The 23,947-nt window shown below is 28.1% G+C and overlaps 1 protein-coding gene across 2 annotated transcripts in view; it reads left to right on the top strand.

The window, feature by feature from the left end:
- The first annotated feature begins 1,680 nt into the window (after positions 1 to 1,680).
- The window catches only part of LOC142322053 (uncharacterized), an 850,063-nt gene continuing 827,796 nt past the window's right edge, over positions 1,681 to 23,947 (top strand). The window contains exon 1 of one of the 2 annotated variants that reach the window (XM_075360675.1): positions 1,681 to 1,932. In XM_075360675.1, coding sequence (XP_075216790.1) covers positions 1,815 to 1,932 — 118 coding nt within the window. In that variant the 5' untranslated portion in view covers positions 1,681 to 1,814. The remainder of the gene's footprint in view (positions 1,933 to 23,947) is intronic. The other variant, XM_075360677.1, reaches the window with a different exon arrangement.

Here is a 23,947-nt window from a genome sequence, read left to right as displayed (position 1 = left end):
TAAAATCATATTAAATATCTTTTAATACAACGAAATAATTTTTATATATTTAGAAGTTAAATCTGAAAAATTAATAAAATGTTACTTCATTAAATCGATTAGTTTTATAATAAGTATTCGTTTATATAAAGTAATTTATTATTGTATTAATACATTTTACTTTCTGAACTTAAATGAGAGCGAAACGTTTATCGTAGAGTAAGATATAAATTAAAAAGCTTGTTTTCAGTTCAAAAATTTGATAATCGTTATCTTGATAAATACTACAGTATCTTTAGAATTAAAACGTATTCATTTTCCATACGTAAAATATCCAGTTTGATTACAAAAAAATAATTTTTTTAAATACTTTTTTACGTAACAAAGTAATCTGAAGAGTGTATACAATGTTAATTACCGACATTATACTATTTATAGAACTTTACTGAAAACGTGGTTATCTGAAACGTGAAGAAACACTAAAATATTCAAATTACGGGAATTTAATTATTTATGTCAAAATTTTCGGATTATTTTTTATTAATTAATGTTTATATGTAATTCAGGTTCATTTATAAGAATATATTGTACACTTTCAAAACAACTTTCAATGCTGAAATTAAATAATAAAGTTAAAAATACGAGTAATGTGTATGTGTGTGTAAATTATATACAGATATAAATTTAACAGAATTTTTAATGATAATCAAAATAAGATTGATTTAGATAATTAATAATTGAACAAAAGTGGAAGTCATCGGTTAAGTGTGTAAGTAGGAAGGAGATTATTAATCTAATAAATTTGTAATTTAAAACGCAAAATGAGTTGCAATATTTAAACAAATATTTTCAAAATTTTCTAACAAGTGTATCTACTTTGTTTTCCATGTATCACAAACTAGATATCATCCACATTTATAATATGGGTGAGGAAGAGAACGTTAATTACTTTATAGCAGTTATCCTGTGTTACAGGAGTTTAGGTTGCATTATAAAGGAACTCATTTGATAAAATAAAAAAAAACTATTAGTATTTAAATGACTGGGTCCTTTGAAACAAATATTGTAATATTGTAAAAAGATTTGGGCATATTTTAGTTGAATTGAAGAGTTTAATTACTAATATTTTATTTTATTATAATTTTCTTTTTTAATTTTTTTAAATTTCTTTTGTAATTTACAGTATTAGTTTCTAATTCTGTGTCGGTCTTGCGAACAGAATTGTTGTCTCTAGAAATGTTATTTTAGAATTTTGCACGTATTACATTATTGCACATAATTATTGCTAATTATTGCACAAATTAAATTTAATAAAACACAATAATTATAACTATTATTAACAATGTTTATTATAATATAATTATTATATCTTTTATTAATTTTTTTTTCTAATAATCTAAGTTGATTTTGATTTTTGTTTCAGGTTTTCCAGTTAAAACTTGATAAATTACGAAGAACAAAAATACAGAAATTTCACCGTTCATTATATTGACAGTTATCTACGAAATGGATTAGACGAGGTTACATACTTTCACATTTTATAATTGAAATATGGAAATTCAATTAAAATCAAAATATCGATTATTATTTATTATTTATAAATTATAAAAGTGATTTTATTACATAATCTATTTTCAGATCATTATCATTTTATTTATTTATTTATTTTTTACTATTATTAAAACTATTCGTTGTTTTCTGTTTTATATAATTTATTATTTATGTACGTGTGTATCGTACTTAAATTTGGCATGGTTTCGCGGTGTGACTGAATCCAATTTTTCTTTTTAATATTATTTTAATTGTGCGCGCACGCGCGGAAGCACGGAATCATTATGTTGAACTGCACCGATATAGAATGTATGCTGCATCATCATCATTATTATCATCATGAAAACAAACTTCAACATCATTTGCAGGACAATAGAGCACATCATGAGCATCACCATGTTGGTAAGTAACGATGGTTTTATTATTTTGCTAACATAATTGGTTTTTTCAAGTTATTTTTATTATTACAGAGAACCGTTTTTTTTTTTTTATTTTATAGAGGTTACTCTAACCGATGAAAAATATTTATTTAACTAATATTTTTAATTAAGAGTAAATATGCTGCTATCAAACATTTGAAAGAAAATAATTGGTGATTCTGATCGATGGGATATTAAGTTTATTGATCAAAAGCCTTATGAATAACCAGTAGAGTGAGTAGATGGTACTAGTTCACAGCATTACATGGCTAGATTGTAAACGTTAATCATTGTTTGACGTTTTCTGTAATGGACTTTATTTATCTTAGACCTACATTATTTAAAATTTAAATATCATCCGGTTAAGTTTTAAGAAAAAGATAAAAAACTTTCACTTACTTATTTATTCTATTTTTATTTTATATAGAACAGGAAGTAACGATCAGATAAGTGTTATAATCGATAAGTTTTTAATACTTCTTTATTTTAAAATAATCTTTAGATATGCAAAATAATGTTTAAATATTAATTTTAAGTTTCAAGGAATTTTTTAAGTTATAAAAAATTAATAATATTATTCCCGGAAGCAATCCGGATTTAATAATTAAAATATGTTAAGTTTGGCATGGTTTCGCGGTGTGACTGAATCCAATTTTTCTTTTTAATATTATTTTAATTAAATTAAAATATATATCAAGTTTAGAAATTCGTGTATATTTTCCATATCCTTTTAGAGTAACAATTCTATGACATCACATGACGCTACTTTTTGTTTCTTTTCATGTAATATTGTAATATTATGTATAAAATATCATGTAATTTTTTATGTACTTCACATTGTATTAATAGAATAATACAATGAATAAACGTCCTGTTTTCGAGTGGTAAGCCACTCGAAAATAGCGGATATTTACTTTGGGTGCGCTCAAACGATTCAGGTAATTTTTAAAATTATTATAATAATAAAAAAAATAAATTCGTAATTACAATTAATTGAACGAATTAAGTTCAATATCGAATACCATACCAGTGGAATTAATAATGATGATGATGATTAATCTAACTAAATACTCGTTTTTAATTTATGTAATTTCACGACCTAAAAAATTTTAGAATAAATTATATACATATATATATATATATATATATTGTACAATAATTCATATATATATATATATATTAATTATTATCGACGTACATAAATACAGAAACAATTTTGTTTTATAGCCTTTATATTTATTAATGTTAATTAATATCTATGTATCTATTACGTACCAGTTCTTTATTTAATTTTTTGATTTACTATTAATTAAGTAAGCAAACATAATCTTGTATGTAATTTACTATTAATTTAATTCTGTAGATGGATTGGTAATATTAGTATTGAATTGATATTAAACATATAAGTATGCATGTTAATTAAATCGATACAAAGTAGAGTACTGTATTTTATTAGTGATCCATTTTGTAATGTATTATAATTATGTAACTTACATACACCAGTTGATTAGGATTATTCAGTCCAATTCATTCAGAATTTGTAACTTGATTTAATTAAATTTCTATAGATAAGCCTTCTTATATGTGTAATACTCGTATGTACATAATATTTTTTTAAAAAGACCACGAAAAATCCAGTTTTTCTATCGTTCTTGATAAAGTCTCTTCGTTATTCTGAAAGTGTTGAGATGCAAAAATTTCTATTTTGCTGCTAATTTTTTACCATCACAGAGCTTTTAGTTCTTACACATACATCGTTTTTTCACACATCATATATGACCTTTTGAAGGTAAAAAAGTGTGATGAATCACATCCATTTTTTTAACGGTAACGATGAGCATAGATATGCACGTATAAAAAAAAAAACCTTTTATAAGACTTTTTGATAGAGGTCATTATGACTTTGGGTTATGTCATAATTTTTAAATCCCGTTTCTTTTATAAAGATATAGACTTTATTTTTAACTTCTTAAAGAATGAAGAAGGTTCTAATATAATAAAATCAAATGAAAATTTGCTACGATATTGTAAAAATAACCTTTGACTGGTAAAGAACCTCAATCTCTTTTTTTGAAAACTAAACACACCGAAAATGTGATTTATTTTTGGAGAATGAATGCGATAAAGTATTATCAAGTGTGAAACTGAATCTATTTATTTTATAAATCGAACATTTTACCTTTTAGTTGACAGTCAACAACTTTGGTAAGTTAATTTTTGTTGCTAAACCTATTACGTTTCAATTTAGTTTTATTTAAAAAATAAATGAAGTAGGTTTTAATTTTATTATTAAAGTTATTACTTTGGGAAAATTAAAATTATACCAGTACTCTTTACAATCGATAAAATATTTTCATCGAAAAATCTTAAAAGTTATTCTAAACGTCTTGACTGACGACATATCTTCATTTAACTGCTGATTTTTTTACCGTCACACAGTTTTTAGCTCTCATACATGGTTTTTCACACGTGATCACATGTGGTTTTTTGATAGTAAAAATGTCTCTGATGCATCATATCCGTTTTCCAGTTCACAAAGATAATGTGTGTTGCTTCCAAATTCCTGTCATATTCTTTTCAGCCAGATGTTTGAACAAATGAAAAAATTATCCCTACAGGAGCTCTTCGCAATAAATCCAGTTTTCTCTTCGAAGAATACTATTTTCCCCTCTATTCTCTCATTGATTGATTACAGCCTTACATAATCGTTCATACAAATGGTCCAGGGAAAATGGAAATAATTTTGACGATCATTCTTGTCTCCTTTCTTATAAATATGAACTATGAGAACCGAATTCTATAAAACGTATTTCAATGATTATTTTTAATTACATGAGTTTTCAAGGTGGAATTCTAATCGCTCCGTAATAATCTATAGATATAAAAAATAATGGTTGAGAATTATTAACGAGTAATTTTTTTTAAACGAGTAATTGATTCCCATTTTTATGTTTTATATACTTGATACGTTACTTATTTTCAAGTATTATATTCCTACACGGTTATTTTAATTATAAAGAAAGCACTGAAAATAACGTTTAGAAAATTAATTTATTTTAAGGTTTTATTGTGCATGATTATCGGCGGTGAAAATTACACTAATAAACCAAATAAAGTGTAACAAAAGTTTTTAAATCAAAAACTTTTGAGCTACGAATAAATATTAATGAATAAATCTGTTCCTTGCCTTTTCAATAAGAAAAAAACCATCATCTTCTCTTATGTCACGGTTCTCTTATGTTCACGGACCTCTGCCATTCGAATCAATGTGCCTAACGTTTCTCCTGTCGCCTCTTCAATTTGGACCAGCATCTTTTCCGCGGTCTTCCGCATGACCTACTGCCCTCGACATTTCCCTGTTTCTCGTGGGTCTACGGATTATATGGCCGAAAAAGCGAAGGATGCTCTGAATGCATATTGTGGAGAAACTCCTCTGTATACCCAGCTCGTTTATAATCGAGTTGTTTCCCGTCCATGTGACGCGGAGCATTCTATTGTAGGCCCACATTTCCAATGCATCAATTCTCTTTCGTTCTTCCACCTTGATGGTCATACCAATTAAATTAAATTGAATTTTTTTCTATATGTATAGAAAAAAAAAATATATATATATTATCTTATAATGATAGAGATCACTTTTTCTTTAATTTTATAACAGATTAGTGATCGATTAATTTTATTAGTGGAATAAAAAATTTTAATTTAGCGTAGGGCAATTCTAGATAATATTTACTATTATCTGATAATATTTTTATTAACCGTAATTTTTGTTGGAGAAATCGTTTTCAATAAAAAGTAATTTAATTTGTTGTAATATACTTTGAATAATCAATTAGCATTTAAATGTTATTTAAACCAATTAAAAACAAGAAGGTCACTTTTATGTAGACCTATAAAAATAGTTTTCTTAGTAAAATATGCTTTACAGTAATATTTTAACGGATTTAAAAAGTTTTCAATTTATTACAGTATTTGTAAACAAGTAATAATTCGTTAATAAAAAAAATTTCTTATCTTAATCTTTTTAATTGAATATTTAGACGATGATTTTTTTTCCTTCTTTTTAATAAAAGTAAATAATTTTTATGTTAATTAAAAGTAAATAACATAAATTCCAAGAAAAAACGTATCTAATTAAACCGCTAACTTAAACCTGATTTTATTTTAAAATTCTTTTGGTCTGATTTGTCACTATAACATTTCTATATAGCTCTGTTCTTTATAAAAAGGTTAATATAATGATAGTAAATTTAAAAGATCTGTTGTAGTAAGAAATCATTAATAATTTGTAGATCGTATTTATAGACAGTATTATTGTATTACTATTTGAAAAAATCAGGTTTTTTTGGTATAATTTTTTTATCTTGTAGGCCATTTTGTAATATACGATCATTCCCTTGTTTTAAAATCTCTATCCTTTTAATTAAAATAAATTGTCTGTATTAATTCTCGTCAATTTTTATAAACTTTTTTATCCAGTTTCAATTTCTTTTTTTTTTAAAGAGTTTTATAGTTATAGGTTGCCCGCAATGATGTTGTCTCCTATTAATCATAATTTCTAATGTTTATTACCAATTTGTAGTTTGTTCTACCTTCAAATTAAAAATAAATAAGAATAATAAACAGTCTTATGCCTTAAGTTTATGATAAAGATTATTTATTTTAAATTTTGTTCTATTTTTAATATTATTTAAAAAACCTTAATTATCATCACTGTATTCATGCATCCTCATATTTCTTCACTTTATCACGTACGTAATAAATTATATTCCTTTTCCATGTTTTTAAACTAAGTAACACTTAGACAAAATTTCTTTTCTAATGTTGAATAATTAATAATTTTTATATTTGCTGTTATTTGTAAATTATCTATCTCTTCCAATTAATGAATATATATATATATATATATATATATATATATATATATATATATAAAACATATATATATATATGTTTTATTTCCTATTTTATTTCAGTGATGATAAATGATATGGAGTTTCCAGACTTATAATGTGAATTTTATATTCAGAATTATATGATTCTAATTTATATATTCTTTATGTTTATACAGAAAGAAACTGTATAGGATTAATCCTATAAGAGATGACAAAGATTAAAATACGTGAAGCTGAATATTGCGAATTTATAAAGAAGTGAATTTTCTATAATTAATACAGAACAGAAAGGAATGGAAATTATGATCAAAAAATTCGTATAACTGATACAATAAATAACATAAAATTTTTTCTATTTAATTTATCTGTTCCAGATGAAACGTTTTTTTATTCAATGCCTAAGCTAAGAAACATTTTCAAATGTTTTGATCTTCATTAAATATTTTTATAATGCTTACTTTATTTTAATTTATTTTTTACGCGTTCGTATAGTTCTAGTGGTTAATTTAACAAAGTTAATTTTTTAAGTTTGTTGTAAATGATTGTCAAACTCGTCCTCTTATAGTACATTTATTATTTAAAAAATATTAATTTTAAGGATTCTACATTTCTAATCTATATCCTTCTAGCTAGGTATTATTGATTGCAGTTTTACAATGAATAAAATCTATTTTTTTAATTCCCGCCAGCCTAAAATTCAAATAACCGGTAAAGATAGGGTAACTAACATTTCGTTGATGAATAATTTTTTAAATGATTTCTTACGGATATTCCTGTAATTTCATAAATTATAATTATTATTAAACAGTACTTCATTAGAATCTTTTAAAATAAAACGGGTCAGTTATTTGTTTTTGAAAAATCATAAAAAATATGTGTTTTCAATATGATGCATATAAAAAACGACTATGTCGATGATAACGCAAGAAAATGTGGGATTTAATTAGTTTTATATTAAATTATAACTTTATTTGTAATTAATCTTTAAAGAAGATTAAGTGAATTAATTAGAAAATTGATAGGAAGAAAGAATAAGGCCAAATCCGCATTAATAAAAAGAAAAACTTAATTATAAGATTTGAATTTCAATGTTAGTCGTAGTTGATATCCAGAACGTGCACCAGCATCGCGTTTTGTTGTTATCATTAACAACTGTCACGTGAAGACGCCTCAGATTGGACCGGGTCCTGGTGTTATGACGACTCTTCGGGAACTCTTTGAGACGGTATAAAGTGTTTATCTGGTACAAGAATGTCCAACCACGAGACGGGACATCAAGAGTGGTCTGGAGCAGATGTTGGTGGTGGAGAGAAGGCTGCCGGTTGTGGCATGGACGTCCCTGTTGGAGGCTCCGGCGGTGGAGGAGGGTGCTTCTACCTCTCGGCGATTTGATATTGGGACTCAACCCCCCCCTCACCCGAGAGGCCGTGAATTAAAGGACATATTGTCTCGATCGCTTTCTGACGAGGAATTTGTGGAGGCGGTGAACAACCCCTGACCGAATAGCGTGATGGCTAGTGTGACCCGTGTGGCTGAGAAGTCGTCGATTACGGTGGATAAATGTCGTTTCTTAGATCTATCGAAGTCTATGCCTGACGAAGGTCATGGGATACGTTCTGGAGCAGCCGCTCGGGACATCGTGGAAAACAGTTCCCGATTTCTCGGCCGGGAGGTGACCAAGCCATCTTCAAGAAATTTCACCATCTTTTTTGATGCCGGGGCTGAAGAAAAAGTGACTTTCGTGACGATCCTGAGTGACATTGGTCGTGAGGCGGTCGACCTCATTTTATTTCTTCCACCTGGTCGGGTTGGAAAATGTGTTGAGCGGCTGGTCCTGTATTTGTTTCACAAAGAGGGCTCTGGAATCAAGGTGGTAGATAGACAGACGTCTACTGGGAGAGGTTATGTGATCAACCCTCCGACACGACGTTCGACGCCGGCCGAGACGGAGAGTAGCACGGTCATTGTTCGATCCACCGGGCAGTTGTATGCTGACTTAGTAAGCAGTCGGTGGCAAATCAGGAGGTAGGAGATGTTTTGTCTTTACGGCAAGGCAGCGGGGGTGAGCTGTGCATACGGATGAGAGGAGCCGAGAAGGCGGCGGCCCTGAAATCAGTTATCCGTGGATTGAACACACCAGGATTGCCGGTTGACCTACACTCACGGAAGAGCCGATGCACTATCGTGCATATACACGATATTGAGGACTCCGTGACTGAAGCTGAGGTGGTGACGCAGTAGGGCGGGTGGTCGGAGCGTACGCTGACTTTCGTGTGTCTTCCTCCCGCCCTGCATTTGATAGGACGCAGAGTGCCACTTTCATTACGACATATGGGGTGGCTAAACGACTAATTGCTCAGCGGTTGAAAGTGGGCTGGGTACATTGCCGGGTTCGCATGCGAGACCCCGAGGAGCGGTGCTTCAGGTGCTGGGGGTTAGGACACATGTCGCCAGGCTGCAAGGGCCCCGACCTACGAAGATGTGTTTTACTTGTGGCCAGGTAAGGGACCATCGGGCCCAATGTACCAGCCCACGGAGATGTTCATTTTTGGTTCGGACAGTCACAAGATGGATGATTGTGTCGCCCGAATATGAGGTTCTTGCAACTCAACACTGGCAGGAGTCTACGTTCTCTTGACGTGTGCTGGGAAGTGGCGCTTCGACGATCTGCAGATGTCATTCTTTCTGAGCCGCCCGTCTCAGTCTCTCCTAGTGCAGTGTGGTTACTGGACAGTTTGGCATCGGCCAAACTGCGATCGAGTTCTTATGAACAGGAGTGCCTGTGATGTGAAGTTGAGCCGATAGGGCAAATCGTTTGCCCAAATTCGTTTGGGCAAATCTTGGAGTCCTGAGGGTATTCTCTTGCTATTGCTTCCCAAAATCCGGTTTTGATGTTTACATTGAATTTCTGGATAGTTTATTTTTGGAAATTCGGCGTCATCGGATTGAAAGTCTGTTGGTGGCTGGTAATTTTAATGCAAAATCGGCTGAATTCGCTGGGAATGTTACGGACATCAGGGGCCTTCACCTCCGAGATAGGGTAGCTGCTAGGGCAACGACGGGATGAGGGACAGCTCGCTGCTGAGCTGCTATTCGTTTTTGCGTGCACAGATGGATAGCAGTGATGAGGCACGGGGACTCTCGCGTCCTCTTGTAGAAAAGACCGTAGTCCCTGCGAGAATGCTCTTTTGGGTGTTCTCGTTTGAGGCAAGCAAGGCATAAAGATCGAGTCCCGGCTCCTAGGGCGGGGAACAGGAACGACATAGTCGGACCTGGTAACTCTACTCTGGGAGTTAGAGGCAGGCATTAATAGTTAAGATCCAGCCGAATTATTAGAGTAAAAGGACACTCCTCCGGATTGTGTCATGCTTAATTGTGGAATCCGATTCGGGGGATAGGGGAAAAATAATAATAAAACAAAAGAAATTGTTACAACTTTCCTTCACAACTATGGAAATTATTAAATATTGGTACGCTTTAGTGTTACTAAGTTTTCAAAATTAAAGATAAAATCTTAACTTCTTACTTTTAATTAATTAATATATAATTAAAATTAAAACATTATAATTAAAAATTACACGAGTAGTTCATATTTTTAGTATAGTAAATTATCTTATATCATTTTTATATCTCTATTTTATATCATTTTTAAGTCTTCAATAAGGAGGTTTGAGACTTTAATTAAGAGATTTGACTACTGGATATAAAACTGTTAAATAAGATAAAATAATTAATATTTTATTGAAAAAATCCGTTAAAAATTAAATCATTATTTTTTTACAATGTTTGCGTTGCAATTTGTTCAACTAGTGAACAATAAGCAACCCCCCCTCATGGCCCAATGAGATGAGAATGATGTGTATGCCATGTAAATGAGGTATAATCTCTAAACAGGCTCCGACCATTTCCGAGACGTGTGTTTAATAAATCGGTTCAAAGTAAAATTAAAATTTTGAAAGACACCTTAATATAATTTGCGCAAGGTATATTTGACTATGTATTCAGTACGCGTAAAGTGAGCATGATAATGCACTAAAACGAGTATATAGGAAATTCACGTTTGCCTAATTAGTTTTTTTTAAATTAGTCAGCTGACTGATTTGATACTCCATACTTTTCTGTTCTGTGCTAATTTTTAATTCAATAATTTTATCATTTCCTATAACCTCAATCATCTTTTTTTATGTATTCCGATCTTTGTTCTTCCTATACAGATTTAACAAAGCCCTCAATCGCCAAATTAACAAACATTGGATGACGTGATACACTCCCCACGAACCTAATTCTCCTCTTTATATGATTCCGGCACAATTTCTCTTCTCTCCTACTCATTGTAAGACTTCTTTTTAATACTATATTAACCCATCTAATTTTCCACATCGTTCTGTAACACATTTCATAGCCTCTATCATCCTTTTTTTCCATTGTCATTATTTTATTGCCATGATGAATAGCTGCTCTCATATAAATATTTTTAAGAATTTATTTCTTATTTTTTGAACTACATTTGATTCTTGCAGTATTGAATTTAATTAATTTTATTTATAAACTCACAAAGAGTAATATTGTTTTTGTAAAAGGAATCTTAAATTTAACTGATCCAGAAGTTTTTCATCAAATGTTCAATTAAAATTTGAAAAGGAAAATACCTATTCACCGGCTGAAGTATATGTAAAACAAAAGTAGTTCTGTCATTTAATTAAATTAATATTGTAAAGCATTAGAATTATTTTTGCTATTGATGACTGAAAATTTATTAAAAAAGTATTCATAAAATTTTATTATGTAGAAATGTACAACTTTAAATCATAATTACAACTTTTTCTATTTATTTTGGGTTAGCAAGGAATTAGTTCTTGGTATATTCTTCAGTCTTATTTGTTATCCATAATGTTTAATAGTATTTTTACATATTTCTGATAATAAGTTAAGTTATGTTTTTTTTAATTTAAACGAGATTGTAGGTCATTCATTGTACAATAGATAAGCCAAAAATCGAAATTCAGCTATGCGAATCGGCGATCATTAAATTTTTCTTGCGTGTAAATTACGGTTAGAATAATTAAACAGATATCTCCCTGTTATTAAATTAAAAATTTTGAAAACGGTCTTTTGTGTTTTGGTGTTTTTTGTTTCTTTCGAAATAATCGTTTTGCATGCCATGTATTTCATGCATCACAGGTTGTTAACCTGTGGCAAAATTTAATATGAAATATTATTGCTTTTTATCTACAAATATATGTAATCAGACTTTTTTTTTAAGGCTATATGTGTTTTTTGTTGATCGGTACGGATTGTCTGCATTATTCTCTCGTTACTGTTATCATACATTCTTTTTTTTTTTTATTTATTTCTATACGTATTTCCTCGTTATCGTATAAAATTAATTGCTCTCGATAATGTGTTGTTAGTCATGTAGCTAGTGCATATATACATCATGGCTATATTTTGTTTGTTTTTGTATTATTTGTTATTCAGATTTACTTTTGTTCATGTTTTATTAAAAATTTAATTGATTATTCTCATCATCAATGAACAAGTACATAAATACATATGCGGTTCAATTACTCTGCCCTAGTTTAGTACTTTTTAGACGAATAACAATAACAATAACAAACAACAGTTGCTTATTAACAGAAAAAAGTATTAAACATTTTAACTGGATTATACTGTTTAAACCAGACAGTATTTAAACTAAATATTTATTGTCAGATCAGTCGTACGGTGTTTATATAAATGTGTACTTCTGTAACGTATGAGTTTCTGATGATCAGGTAATATTGCTTTAAATGATCTGATTTATTTCAGAGAATTAAAAAACTGTTAACAATTTAGTGTTTTATTTTCCATCAGTATTATTCTGTCGTATTTTTAGCTGATATTTTGGAACAAAGATTTTTTTATAGTCTAGTAATATTTAGACAGTGTTATTTTAATTCTGATCTTTTTTTATCTGATAAGGGATATATGTTTTAGAATTTTTTTTCCTTTTGTTACTCTCAGAATAAAATAACTTTTTAATCTTAGTTGTTAATCTCCTTTTGCCGTTATCTAAAAAAAACTCCGCAATATATAAAAATGTATTCAAAAACCGATCTGAATTCATTATTCAGTTCTGACAAAAGCTTTAAAATATAGCCCTATTCAGTCTTTATATTAAATCGTTTGACTTTCAATAAAACAACCATATTACGTACGAAATGATTTTATTTACTGTACCTAGCAAATGACATATTAACTAAAACTAAAATTAATTATTGCAAAAAATTTTTATGTAAATTAGGATAACATAAATACTCATTCGTTCGACAATTACAAACAGCACTGTTCCTCGCGTATAGAGGAGAAGGTAACGGGAAACTGCTACATTTCTCTGTTTTCCTAGTAATCCTGGTATGAGATGATTGTTATTCTTAAGGATATAAATATCATTTTTGGCGACTCATGTCAGGTCGCCTATAAGCATTATTGTTGTAAATTTAACAAATAAGTACAGTTACCCGATGGAAGACTAAAAAGACTAAAACAAGTATATGAAATAATTAATATATTTAAAAAAATATTAAATTAACTAGAAAATGTTTGAAATACCAACAATGCAGTGTTTAAAATAAATTTATTATGTATTATATTTTATTTAATATATTAAATAAATATTATTCCCAATTTTTGATATGGAAGGGACATCGGTTTTCTTCTTTATGGAACTAATATAAAATTTCTATTAAACGTCATCAGTACCTATTTATTGTTGTAAACAAGAATATATAAGAAAGAAAAAAATAAATGAAAATTTAAAAAAAATTAAATTTTTGCTTTGGGTACGAATCACAAAGATTTTTAATAGAGAATGGCTGCTGATAACATTTTATGAAAGATTAAAATGTAGATTTTTGAAGAATACACTCGTATTGCAACGAATTGAATAAATTAACAAAAGCCAAACATAAAAGTCACGATTACCAAAATAAGATTTAAGCATCAAATTTCCCAAATTTCGAATAATTTTTATTTTTTTATTTTAGGATTTTATATGTAGGAAAAATGTAGGAAAATGTTATTTATAAAGAACTGATTCCTAACAAAAGAAATAAAGTATAACTTTTATGAAAGTAAAAAAAATTGCTTTTCGTTTAGGGTCCGGGATATAAAACATGTGTTAAAGCTACTTTAATTTTAATAAATGATGAAGAAAGATACAAAAACCATTTTTAATAATAAAAATTACAAGTTAGTGCCAAAAAACAGAATATAATTTTTTTTAAAGATGGAAAATATTTAAGTTTTTCTAAAAATATTCATATATAGATTAAGCTTAACAAATTTGTTTAAAGTTTTCTCCAAATCTAACACCACTATCATTCTCTAATGAGAAAAAATAATTTTAAAAGTTTTCGAAAAACTATTTCTGCAGTTTAGGTTCGGGATCTTTAATTGAAACAAATTGGAAACATTTCTTGACAGCTCCATATTATGAAGTATAAACTTTCAAAAAAATTTTGAATACTTAAACGAAAGGGAGACAGTGCAAAAGAACAAAAAATATATATTTAAATTTTTATAGGTGGAAGTTGATTATTATAAAAAAATGTTCGATGATGCATATATAAATAATCGAAAAGATTTTTTTTGTTTAATAATTACAAATTTGCTTTAATAATGGTTTTTCTTCTTCTCAAATGCCTTTGAAGAAAATCGAAATTGTTTTTTTCTCGATATCCCTCCTTAGCTAAATTAAAAAAAAATTAATTCGATCAGTTTCATATATAGAAATATTTGAGCCAAATTTGAAGAAAATCGATTGAGTCAATCTTGAGATAAAAGGCCAAAAGCACTGCGACCCACGTATGTATGTACATACGTTCGTACGCATATACATACATATATTTTTTTTGTTTATCTAGATGTACTAGTTGGATCCTAAAACGTAAAGATTTGCAACAAATCCGAAACCTATTTTTGACATAATTATCATACTTTCCTCTTTAACATAGCTATTCTGGCTATTTTTGCCAAAAAAGTAATGTCTTAAATTAATAAACTATTTACTAAATAAACAATTTGTAAATTTTATTTTGCTCTAATATTGCAAAATTAGAGATATTTAAAAGAATTAAAATGTACTTACAGTTTATACCCACTTCTTACTAACATATTTTTACATAAAAATAATTGATATTTTGTCACATGTATTTTTATTAGTTTTCTACACTATGTAACACATGATTAGTATTCTTTAATGACATGCATATATATTCATTCGCTTTCGTAATATTTTGCTCGAAACTCGTTTAAAAAAATATATGTTTGTCCGTACGTGCTCGAAATTTAGATGAATATTGGAAAGTACCAATGTATTGCTACTTTCGCAACATTTTTCCTCTGATGCTTAAAAAGAATTAAAAAAGTAATAATAGAAAAAAAAATATTGAGAATAAAAAGATCTGAAAGAATATTTTTATCTTCAGTATTTAGACGCGGAATGGTGTTAAGTTTGACATTTTTATATCCTTTTTGTATCTCACACATTTATTTATGAACAAGCAAATAACAGTAATTGTGCTATCAAGGTCTATTCAAAAAAATATCTCGTTCTTTATTATTAAGTATTTATTCTTACATAATATTTCATATATATTGCCATTTCATCAGCGTCTGAATTTTAAGAAAACGAAATATGAAACAATTATTAATTTTTTGGTTAATTTCAATTTTTAAGTTGCTCGTAGCGTTTATATTTAATTGAAGGATGAAATGATTTAATGTTTTTACAGGAACTTTTGACATTTCCTACGTTTGTGTGTGATACAATTACGGACAAACGCGTATTCCGAGTTTTATGGAGTTTTGGATTAATAAATTTGCTATTAGACGGGACGACGACTGAATCTGACTTCATTTTTCGAAATCTTTCATAAAATTTTCCATCTCAGAAAAACTTGATGGATTGGATGAGAATTTTCATTGGCAAGCCACCGCTATTGCAACTGAACTTTGGATCTCTCTTCCATTTCTGAATGCATTATTTACTCCTAACTTCACTCACTATTTTCAATCTATGTCTGAGTGACAAAGCATTAAATACTTCATTATTCCTCATTTTACTCGATCTTTCTGCCTAATGTTTATCTTTTTAGATTGTTCTGTGCTACTTTACACCATTTTAACTTTCTCTAGAATAGAAAACTATTAAATTTTTAATTTTACTCTGCTCTTAAATGAAATTTCATTTATTATTCTTCTTTTTTGACACTTTATTCACAAAAAAAAAGAAAAAAGAGATCTGGAAATAGCTTCCTCGAAAAAGAAATAGCTTCACTCATCAGCTAGTGGACTTACGATCTCCTTAATACTTACGACATTAATAATTTAATAAGATTGGTTTTGGCACTGGCTACATCTTCAAAAATTAACTGTGATTCGGTTTTTTGTTTTATTTTAGTTTTCACTTCATTTATTGTTCGTTGTAGAGCTCAGTTTGTTAAAATCAGTTCAAAGTAAATGAAATCTACTTTTAACGACTATTAGTTAATTATTTTAAAATATTTTTAATTTATAGATGCGGTGGTAAGTGTACTCTTAGTTTACTATCCTTTTTTAAATCTAATCTTCTATGTCTAGGATGAATTTAAATTACTGTATTATTTCTGTTACTTTTTAATATTTTATATCAGTTAATGTAACATTTGATTAAGCATTCATCCGAGATTATTTAATGAACTACTGTATTGTATTAAGTATATTTATTTTTAAATAGACGAATGACTTTAAAGTGTTTGATTAAAAATCATTAATCACGTTTAATTATTAATTAACGAACTATTCAAACAAATTTTCATACGATTCCTTTACAACTCATTTTAATTTTTAATGACGTCAATGCAATTTTTTATATGATCTGGGATGTTTATTAAAATTTTGATTATTATTTTTATTTTATACTACTTTCACATACTTCGGTATGACTATTTTAACGATTTTCATTACTAATTATGCACGTATTTTGCTTTATTGTTTGAATATTATAATAAACTCTTGCCTCACATTTGATTTCTTTAGTTTCTTTTTTTTTTAAATTGAAAACCTTTTTATAACTAATTAAATATTAATAAATGTTAATAAAAATATAATTGCCTGAAGAGTTCCCTAAAATTTTCATTGAATATTTCTTCTCATAAACTGTTTATTTTAATTATTATTAACAATGAATTGACCCGATATTTTGTTAATTTTTGTTGTTGGCTGCTTTATAAAATACACGTATATGTTTTCTAAGACTCTTGTATAATCATTTTAGTAATAACGATAGGGAATAATCTTGTATGGTTTACGTTTCATTGAATTTCCTTTCCTAGGTAAAATAAAAAAAATAATTAAAAGGAAAGACCAAAAAGAACGTTTATTCGTTAAAATCTAATTTTTTTTTCATTTCAACTTTTTGAAAGCTGATACTAAATTAAAAATTACTAACAACTTACTATTCCTTAATTAATGTAAAGCGAAATTGAAAAAGGTGAAATTCAAAGTAGAATTGAAAGAAAGTATACTATTTACTTTTTATAATTCTTCTTTTTTTTAAAGTTTGTTCACTAGTTTAAAAATTGTATTATATTTTATTTTACATTTAATTTAATTATAAATATGAATAAATCTACAAAAAATGCTGTCTATGAAAAAAGGCTTTTTGTAATTAATACAAAAGAGATAAGCATATATCTTGATAAAAGTAAGAAAAACTTCGAGTGAAACGGCCTAAAGAATCGCATTATAGATCGTGACGAAGACTTCCTGAGATGTAGGAATATGTTTTTTTTTACCCTAAATTTTCCAAATTGAATTCATGAATTTTCTTGGAAATCTTTACATATCTTAATGGCTTCATTTTTTAATTATGCTACAATAATGAAAAAAATAAATAAATCTAAAAAAGTTATATTCATCATCAGAACTTCCTTTCGGGTACGTAGTTCAGTTCCTTCGTTATCGTTATAGTTTAGTTCATTCGATCTTGTTCGATGACTTGGTTGGTCATTCAGACTTGGTTGTAGTGTTTTGTTTGAATTCTACGTAAGTAGTAGTACACCGATGGGAATATCGCTTGTGGCATTCGTATCTGTGGCGTCCTGGCTGAGGCGGACTGAAATATGTCATATGCCGAGGTTTTGAAGATGACCTCCGGTAAAGCCCATAAGGGCTAGGTATGGAGGGAGGGATGGAGGGTTTGTTCCCCTTTAGGTCAAGACTGAACTTCCTTCTTCAAAATTAGACATGATTCATAAAAATCGGTCCTTTTGGTAAAGAGTAAAGATTGATCTAAGATTTTAAAATATGAATGCACATAATTTAATTAAAAACCTCCTGATTTTTTTTCAGTCGGTTCAAAAGTTGCTGAGATCTTATATCTGATAAGTCCTTGTTGTTGACTAAAAAATAAATCTACTACTTGGCAAAAAGAACATCCTTTATAAAAACATAAGATATTGCACTTGCATATATCTGTTTTTATCGTTATTATTATTAATCCTTTATGATTGATTTTAACAATGTATTGTAATCCATAACGTCTTTTTACCAATGTCTTATTTCCTGCGTTTAATGTGCCGTTACCGTACTTTGTTTCTGAATTATAATAAATATTCTGGAAATTTATTCATATATCAGTTCTTTCTTCAACTTTGTAAAATATATTTTCAGCACATGTATCGTGCGTTTCCTTTAAATTTGATTTATGTATTTACTGACTCGAATCTTCATAGAAATACACCCCAAGACCATTTCATTCGTTTTTTTTCTATCATTATTCATTCTCGTATTTTTCTAGTAAATTAAGGTATCCAATTAATTGTGACAATCTTCTTCCTAATTGGAGTTAATTTTTCAATTACATGTCGTCATACTGATCATGATTGACCTCCATTATTTAACTAATTTTTTTTTTCAGACTTTCGTGGAAAGGTACTGTATTACTTTCGGGTCGCATGGTGAAAGTGATGGTGGAATGAATTTTATTTGCGTTTTGAATACGAGGAGTGCGAAAATACCATTCACATAAATTGTTTCCTTATATATATATATATATATATATATATATATATATATATATATATATAGACCTATTTACAAGATGTTGTGGCTGGAAAATCTCCAAAATTACTAGATCAATTTCATTGAAATTTAGATATGCTGTACAAAAGTATCTGAAGTTGTTGTTATACTCTGATTACGTATTATGTTGCCAATTAAATTTTTCCCTTTTTACAGTAAAGATAGCGTGTAGCATATCTAATTTTATATTATATGAATTTTATATCGTTTTTAGGCCTCATAATATGTAAATCATATTTATATTACGTAATTGTGTAATAGCTTAATATAATTGTTCTATTTGTATCTATTCTGTAATAAATTTGTTCAATAAAATAACATCATTTCTGTTGTTATTTAATTATAATTACAATTTCTGGGAAAATTTCTTGAACATTTATTTTTATTAGTTTTGTTCAAATATGAGTTCACGAAATTTGAAGCGTATCATATATTATAATTTATTTTTATTAATGAAATTATTATTATACGATACATTTTCGTAGAAGTATGCTTTTATTTTACAATGCGGGTGAATTAAAAGTGTTTTAGTCCAGTAAGTAACTTGACGTCTTTACTACAAATGAGCTAAGTTTTAATACGTCAGATTACATTATATAAAATTACCAAATAGGAATTTATTTTTCTGACTAATAAATAAGCTACTTCGAAATCGGCTTGTTTGAAAGTGTTATTTTATATGTGATTTTATATTTTAAATAATTAATTTTTAACCGTCTGATAAAAAATAGTTTAATAAATAAATTCTATGGGCCATCATACGTACTGGTAGGTCATTATACAAGAGCCCCGCCCTACATTGTAATTCACACGGTAAATGCCGCGCCCATAACACGGTACCAGATTATTAATAAACCAAGTTGTTATATTAATGAAATGAATTTTTGTTCTTGCAAGTGCAGATATTATTAAATTATCATAATTTTATTGAAATATTTCTATATAATCTAGACAATAAAAGATTATTTAGATTATAAAAAGGGTTGAGCTTCTAAAAGGAATTAATTTAAAATATATCAAGTTGTTTACAGATCTTTACAAGTAAATAAAAATTAAAAATAAATTTTTATAGGTTTCCCTTTATGTAAATTTGTTTTCTGAAGTCTAACCTATGTCGTAAATAAACATGTTTAACTTGTGTGAATTAAATTTATCTTTTCCGCTATTTTTCTTATTGCATATGCATACTTTTTTTTTTTTATTATAGATATCTCAATATTTTAATCAGTGAGTCGCTAAGGTGTAGGATTAAGAATAATTATTCATTTATTTGTCTTTAATTTCCCATCGGTTTGTTGGTTTGTTTACAAATGTTCGTTTATTGAAATGCATCCTTTATGTGAATTTTAAAGATTAGGAAAATGAAATAAACAACAATTCTGGTAACTGAAATTTGTTAGTTTCACACACACACACACACACACATATATATATATATATATATACATAGGGAGAGAGAGAGAGAGAGTGAGTGAGTGAGTGAGGGGGGGCGAGAGAGACTTAAAAATTAAAAGGACAAGATTAGCAAAGGCTAAGGAAGTACTTAAAAAATTAAGTAAGTATTTACTACGTACTAAGATAGAATTGCATGTGAAAAAGCGTCTTATGAAGTGTTTTTGTTTTTATTTGGAAACGTTTATTATTCACGAACTGATTTTTAACTGAGTTTTAATTTTACAAACCACCGATATTGTCCTTTCTTGAACAGCCAGAAGAAAATTTTCGCTTTTTTAACATTATATCCGTATTTATAAACACATAAGTTATATATTCTCAAAGATACTTGGATGTAAAAATCAACTCAATACTTTTACAAAACATGACAACATAAAAAATTAAACAATTAATTTCAAATAATATAGAACTTTTTGATGATGTATAAAGAATATAACCATTACGTATGAATAATATACATAACACAGAAATGGATTGTTTGTCTATAAATTAAGTGGCGTTAATATTAATCAAATTCACCGAATTTATAAAATAATTTTTTCAAATTTTCAGCGTTTATAAATTGAAAGGGCCAGTTAGGATATACAGAATATGTTAACTGTATTTATGAACGATAACGATTCAAATAAATGCTCAGGTGGTTTGCCCTTTGTTAAGTTTGTTTATAAAAATATTTTTATTCAACTTTCACCATCAGTACATGCTGAATGCGGTGAATTTGATTAATCGCCTCTAATATTGGAGAATAACACATATAATTTGTATATCTAACGTTAATTAGGAGGTGTTAGCGAGCGAAGGAAGCATAGGTTGTTTGGCTTAAATTTAAACTTCACAAGGGTTTCACGTAATCTATTTATTTTAGAGATTAGTATTGGGTGTTTTTTTTTTTTTAATTCTAGTTATCGTTTCGACCCCCCACCAGAACTTATCTGTTTTTGTCGACATATATAATGTATAATAATATAAGCAAATATACCGGTTTTTTACCGACGTATTTGGTATGTGACGACATTCATCAGAGAATATTGGCATTCTCTAATTTCGGTCTTTCACAGTAACATTCATATTTCTTTAGAATCAAATTCAGGTAGCTGGTCATTTAACAAATAAAAAAATCATTTCTGGTTTCTACATTCATGTATCGATTCACAATCACAAAGAAAAATAAATGTTAAGAACTTAGAAAATTAAAGTAACAGAAAAGTGAACGGAACAAGAAAGGATGTGGCTGGATTAAATTTTTTTAACCGCTTAAAACTACCTTCCATAGCCATTTAAGTGAAGATTAACCAACCAAAAGATAGACCATAATTTTTTTTTTCTCTGAGTAAAAATTTATTAAAATTATTATTACTAGTAGCAAGTATGTTACCTCGGGCTCCACCTTGATCGACGCTTGACATAGAAGAACCATGTGAAAAAAGAGAAAACAACTCTCAAAATCAGGTTTAAGGATCTTAACTGGTTAGTAAGCAGGAATTCACATTTGTCGCGGTCCAACAAACTTTTAATGTACAAGGTTATTCTGAAACTTATTTGGACGTATTGTATGCAGCTGTGGGATAAGTATTTAACTTTTGACCGAGATAAATGTTCTAAAATGAATGTTAATTTAATTAAACAGGTTAGCCTGATGATAAATAATAAGAAAAGAATAGTTTAGTTGTTAAAAAACTATAAAAAGTAATAATTTTTCATGTCAGAACCTTTAAAGATCTGCAAACATGGATTTAATTATTTACAATATTTTACAAAATAGAATCAATAAATATGTACGGTGAAAGCTACTTATAAAATAAGAAGTAGAAAATCTGTATTTAATTCAGATTATGCAATATTATATGGAATAGGCGGTAATTGTTGAGGCTAAACTGTTACACCCATTCATTCATGTTCTGTTAGAGAAGAATTTTACTGTGTTTGCTTTCAGGATATGACGTGAAACGTTTAATTTAAATCAACGGTTTCAACTCTTATTCGTGTAAATTAATCTAAGTAAAATAGTGTATAGTGTTAAGTAACACGTTAAGTTATAAGGTAAATAAAACAGAAGTTTATTAATAAAAAAGATATTATTATAATTAAGGGTTTCCTAATGATTACTTAGATATCGATAATGATTACGATGTTGTGTATCGTGTTTTGTTTCTTAAAGATAGGAGTGAATTATTATGTAACTTTTAGAACATCTCTCCCGGGCTTCATTATGAGCTTTATGCACGAAAAGCACTAAAGTGTAAACAACACAAATCTATATAGTTTTCTTTGAGAGTTATGATGTACATTATACAGATAATCCCTCTTGCGAATGTGTAGAAATATCACTTGTTTAAGCGAATTTCAACTGAATTACGGTGGGTTTGGCTTGCTGATATCCAAAAATAAATTCAATTCGGCGAAGAAAACAACAGGCATGTGTTTTCTTCCAAACAACTAAATTTATCACCTTGTATTAAGCCTGATAGAGATGCTTATTGAGAATAACTCTGCCGTTTAGGACTGATTTCCCAAGTCAGATCATTTAAAACCGAATGATTAAGGCACCAAAAAAGTAAATAAATAAATAAAAAATAAAGGATTATTTTATATAATAAATACAAATAATAATCTACCGTAAACGTTAATTGAAATAAAGCAGCAAATACAAATAGTAAAAAACTAAAAAAGATCTGTTAATAGAAGAGCATTTGATTATTAACAGTCACCATTAGATATAAATAGTTATTGAGAACATAAATAGCGTATAAATACATTATATGTAAAATGTGTAAGAAAGAAAAACTAAATTAAAATTAATTTTAAAAACTTATTTCTATATCTATGAAGACTGCAAAATAAAAAAAATTATCTAACCTCACTAAGAATAATAAAAGTTTTGAAACGGTATTATGTATTACTATTTTAATAAGCATTTTAAGTTGCTCAGACTATTTGCAGCGACGATATATTATTTTTTATTTTCAGTTTTTATCTTATAAATCATGAGAATGTTTAAAAAAAGTAAGTATTTAGAAAGATTTACTTATAGATGTATTTATTTAGTTTTTACATATAATACTACATTTAGCCATTATTGATGATTTTTTTAACAGTTGAACTATGTATCTTAATCATAAATTTGTATTATATTTTGTAAACTGTTTCTTGTAAATATTCTTTTTATTGTAACTTAATTAAATAGAAATTAATATTTTGTAGATTATAATTTTTTTATATCAATAAACATGAATAGATAATGTAAATAGAATAATTGTAAATTCGTAACAAAAGTGGTTCGAAATTGGTACTGAAAAAAAATATAATTGAAAATTGGCTACATGTTTTAAATTAAATAAATGTATATGATTTGATTTTGAGAATCCTATAAAAAAATACAAATTTTCCTGAATAAAGGACCAAGTCTTCATTTGTGCGTCATAAGCGAAGTACTAATTACAAAATAAAACAAAACTAAATAAAATATTTAAACAGCACTATGTATCTATGATTATTAGTGAGCTTTGACTGAAAAAAAACTGATCTCTATTAGAATGCAGGCAT

Source organism: Lycorma delicatula, chromosome 3, assembly GCF_047948215.1.
Source record: "Lycorma delicatula isolate Av1 chromosome 3, ASM4794821v1, whole genome shotgun sequence".
NCBI lineage: Eukaryota > Metazoa > Arthropoda > Insecta > Hemiptera > Fulgoridae > Lycorma > Lycorma delicatula.
Note: the sequence above shows the minus strand (reverse complement) of the source record. Positions and strands in the feature narration are given on the sequence as shown.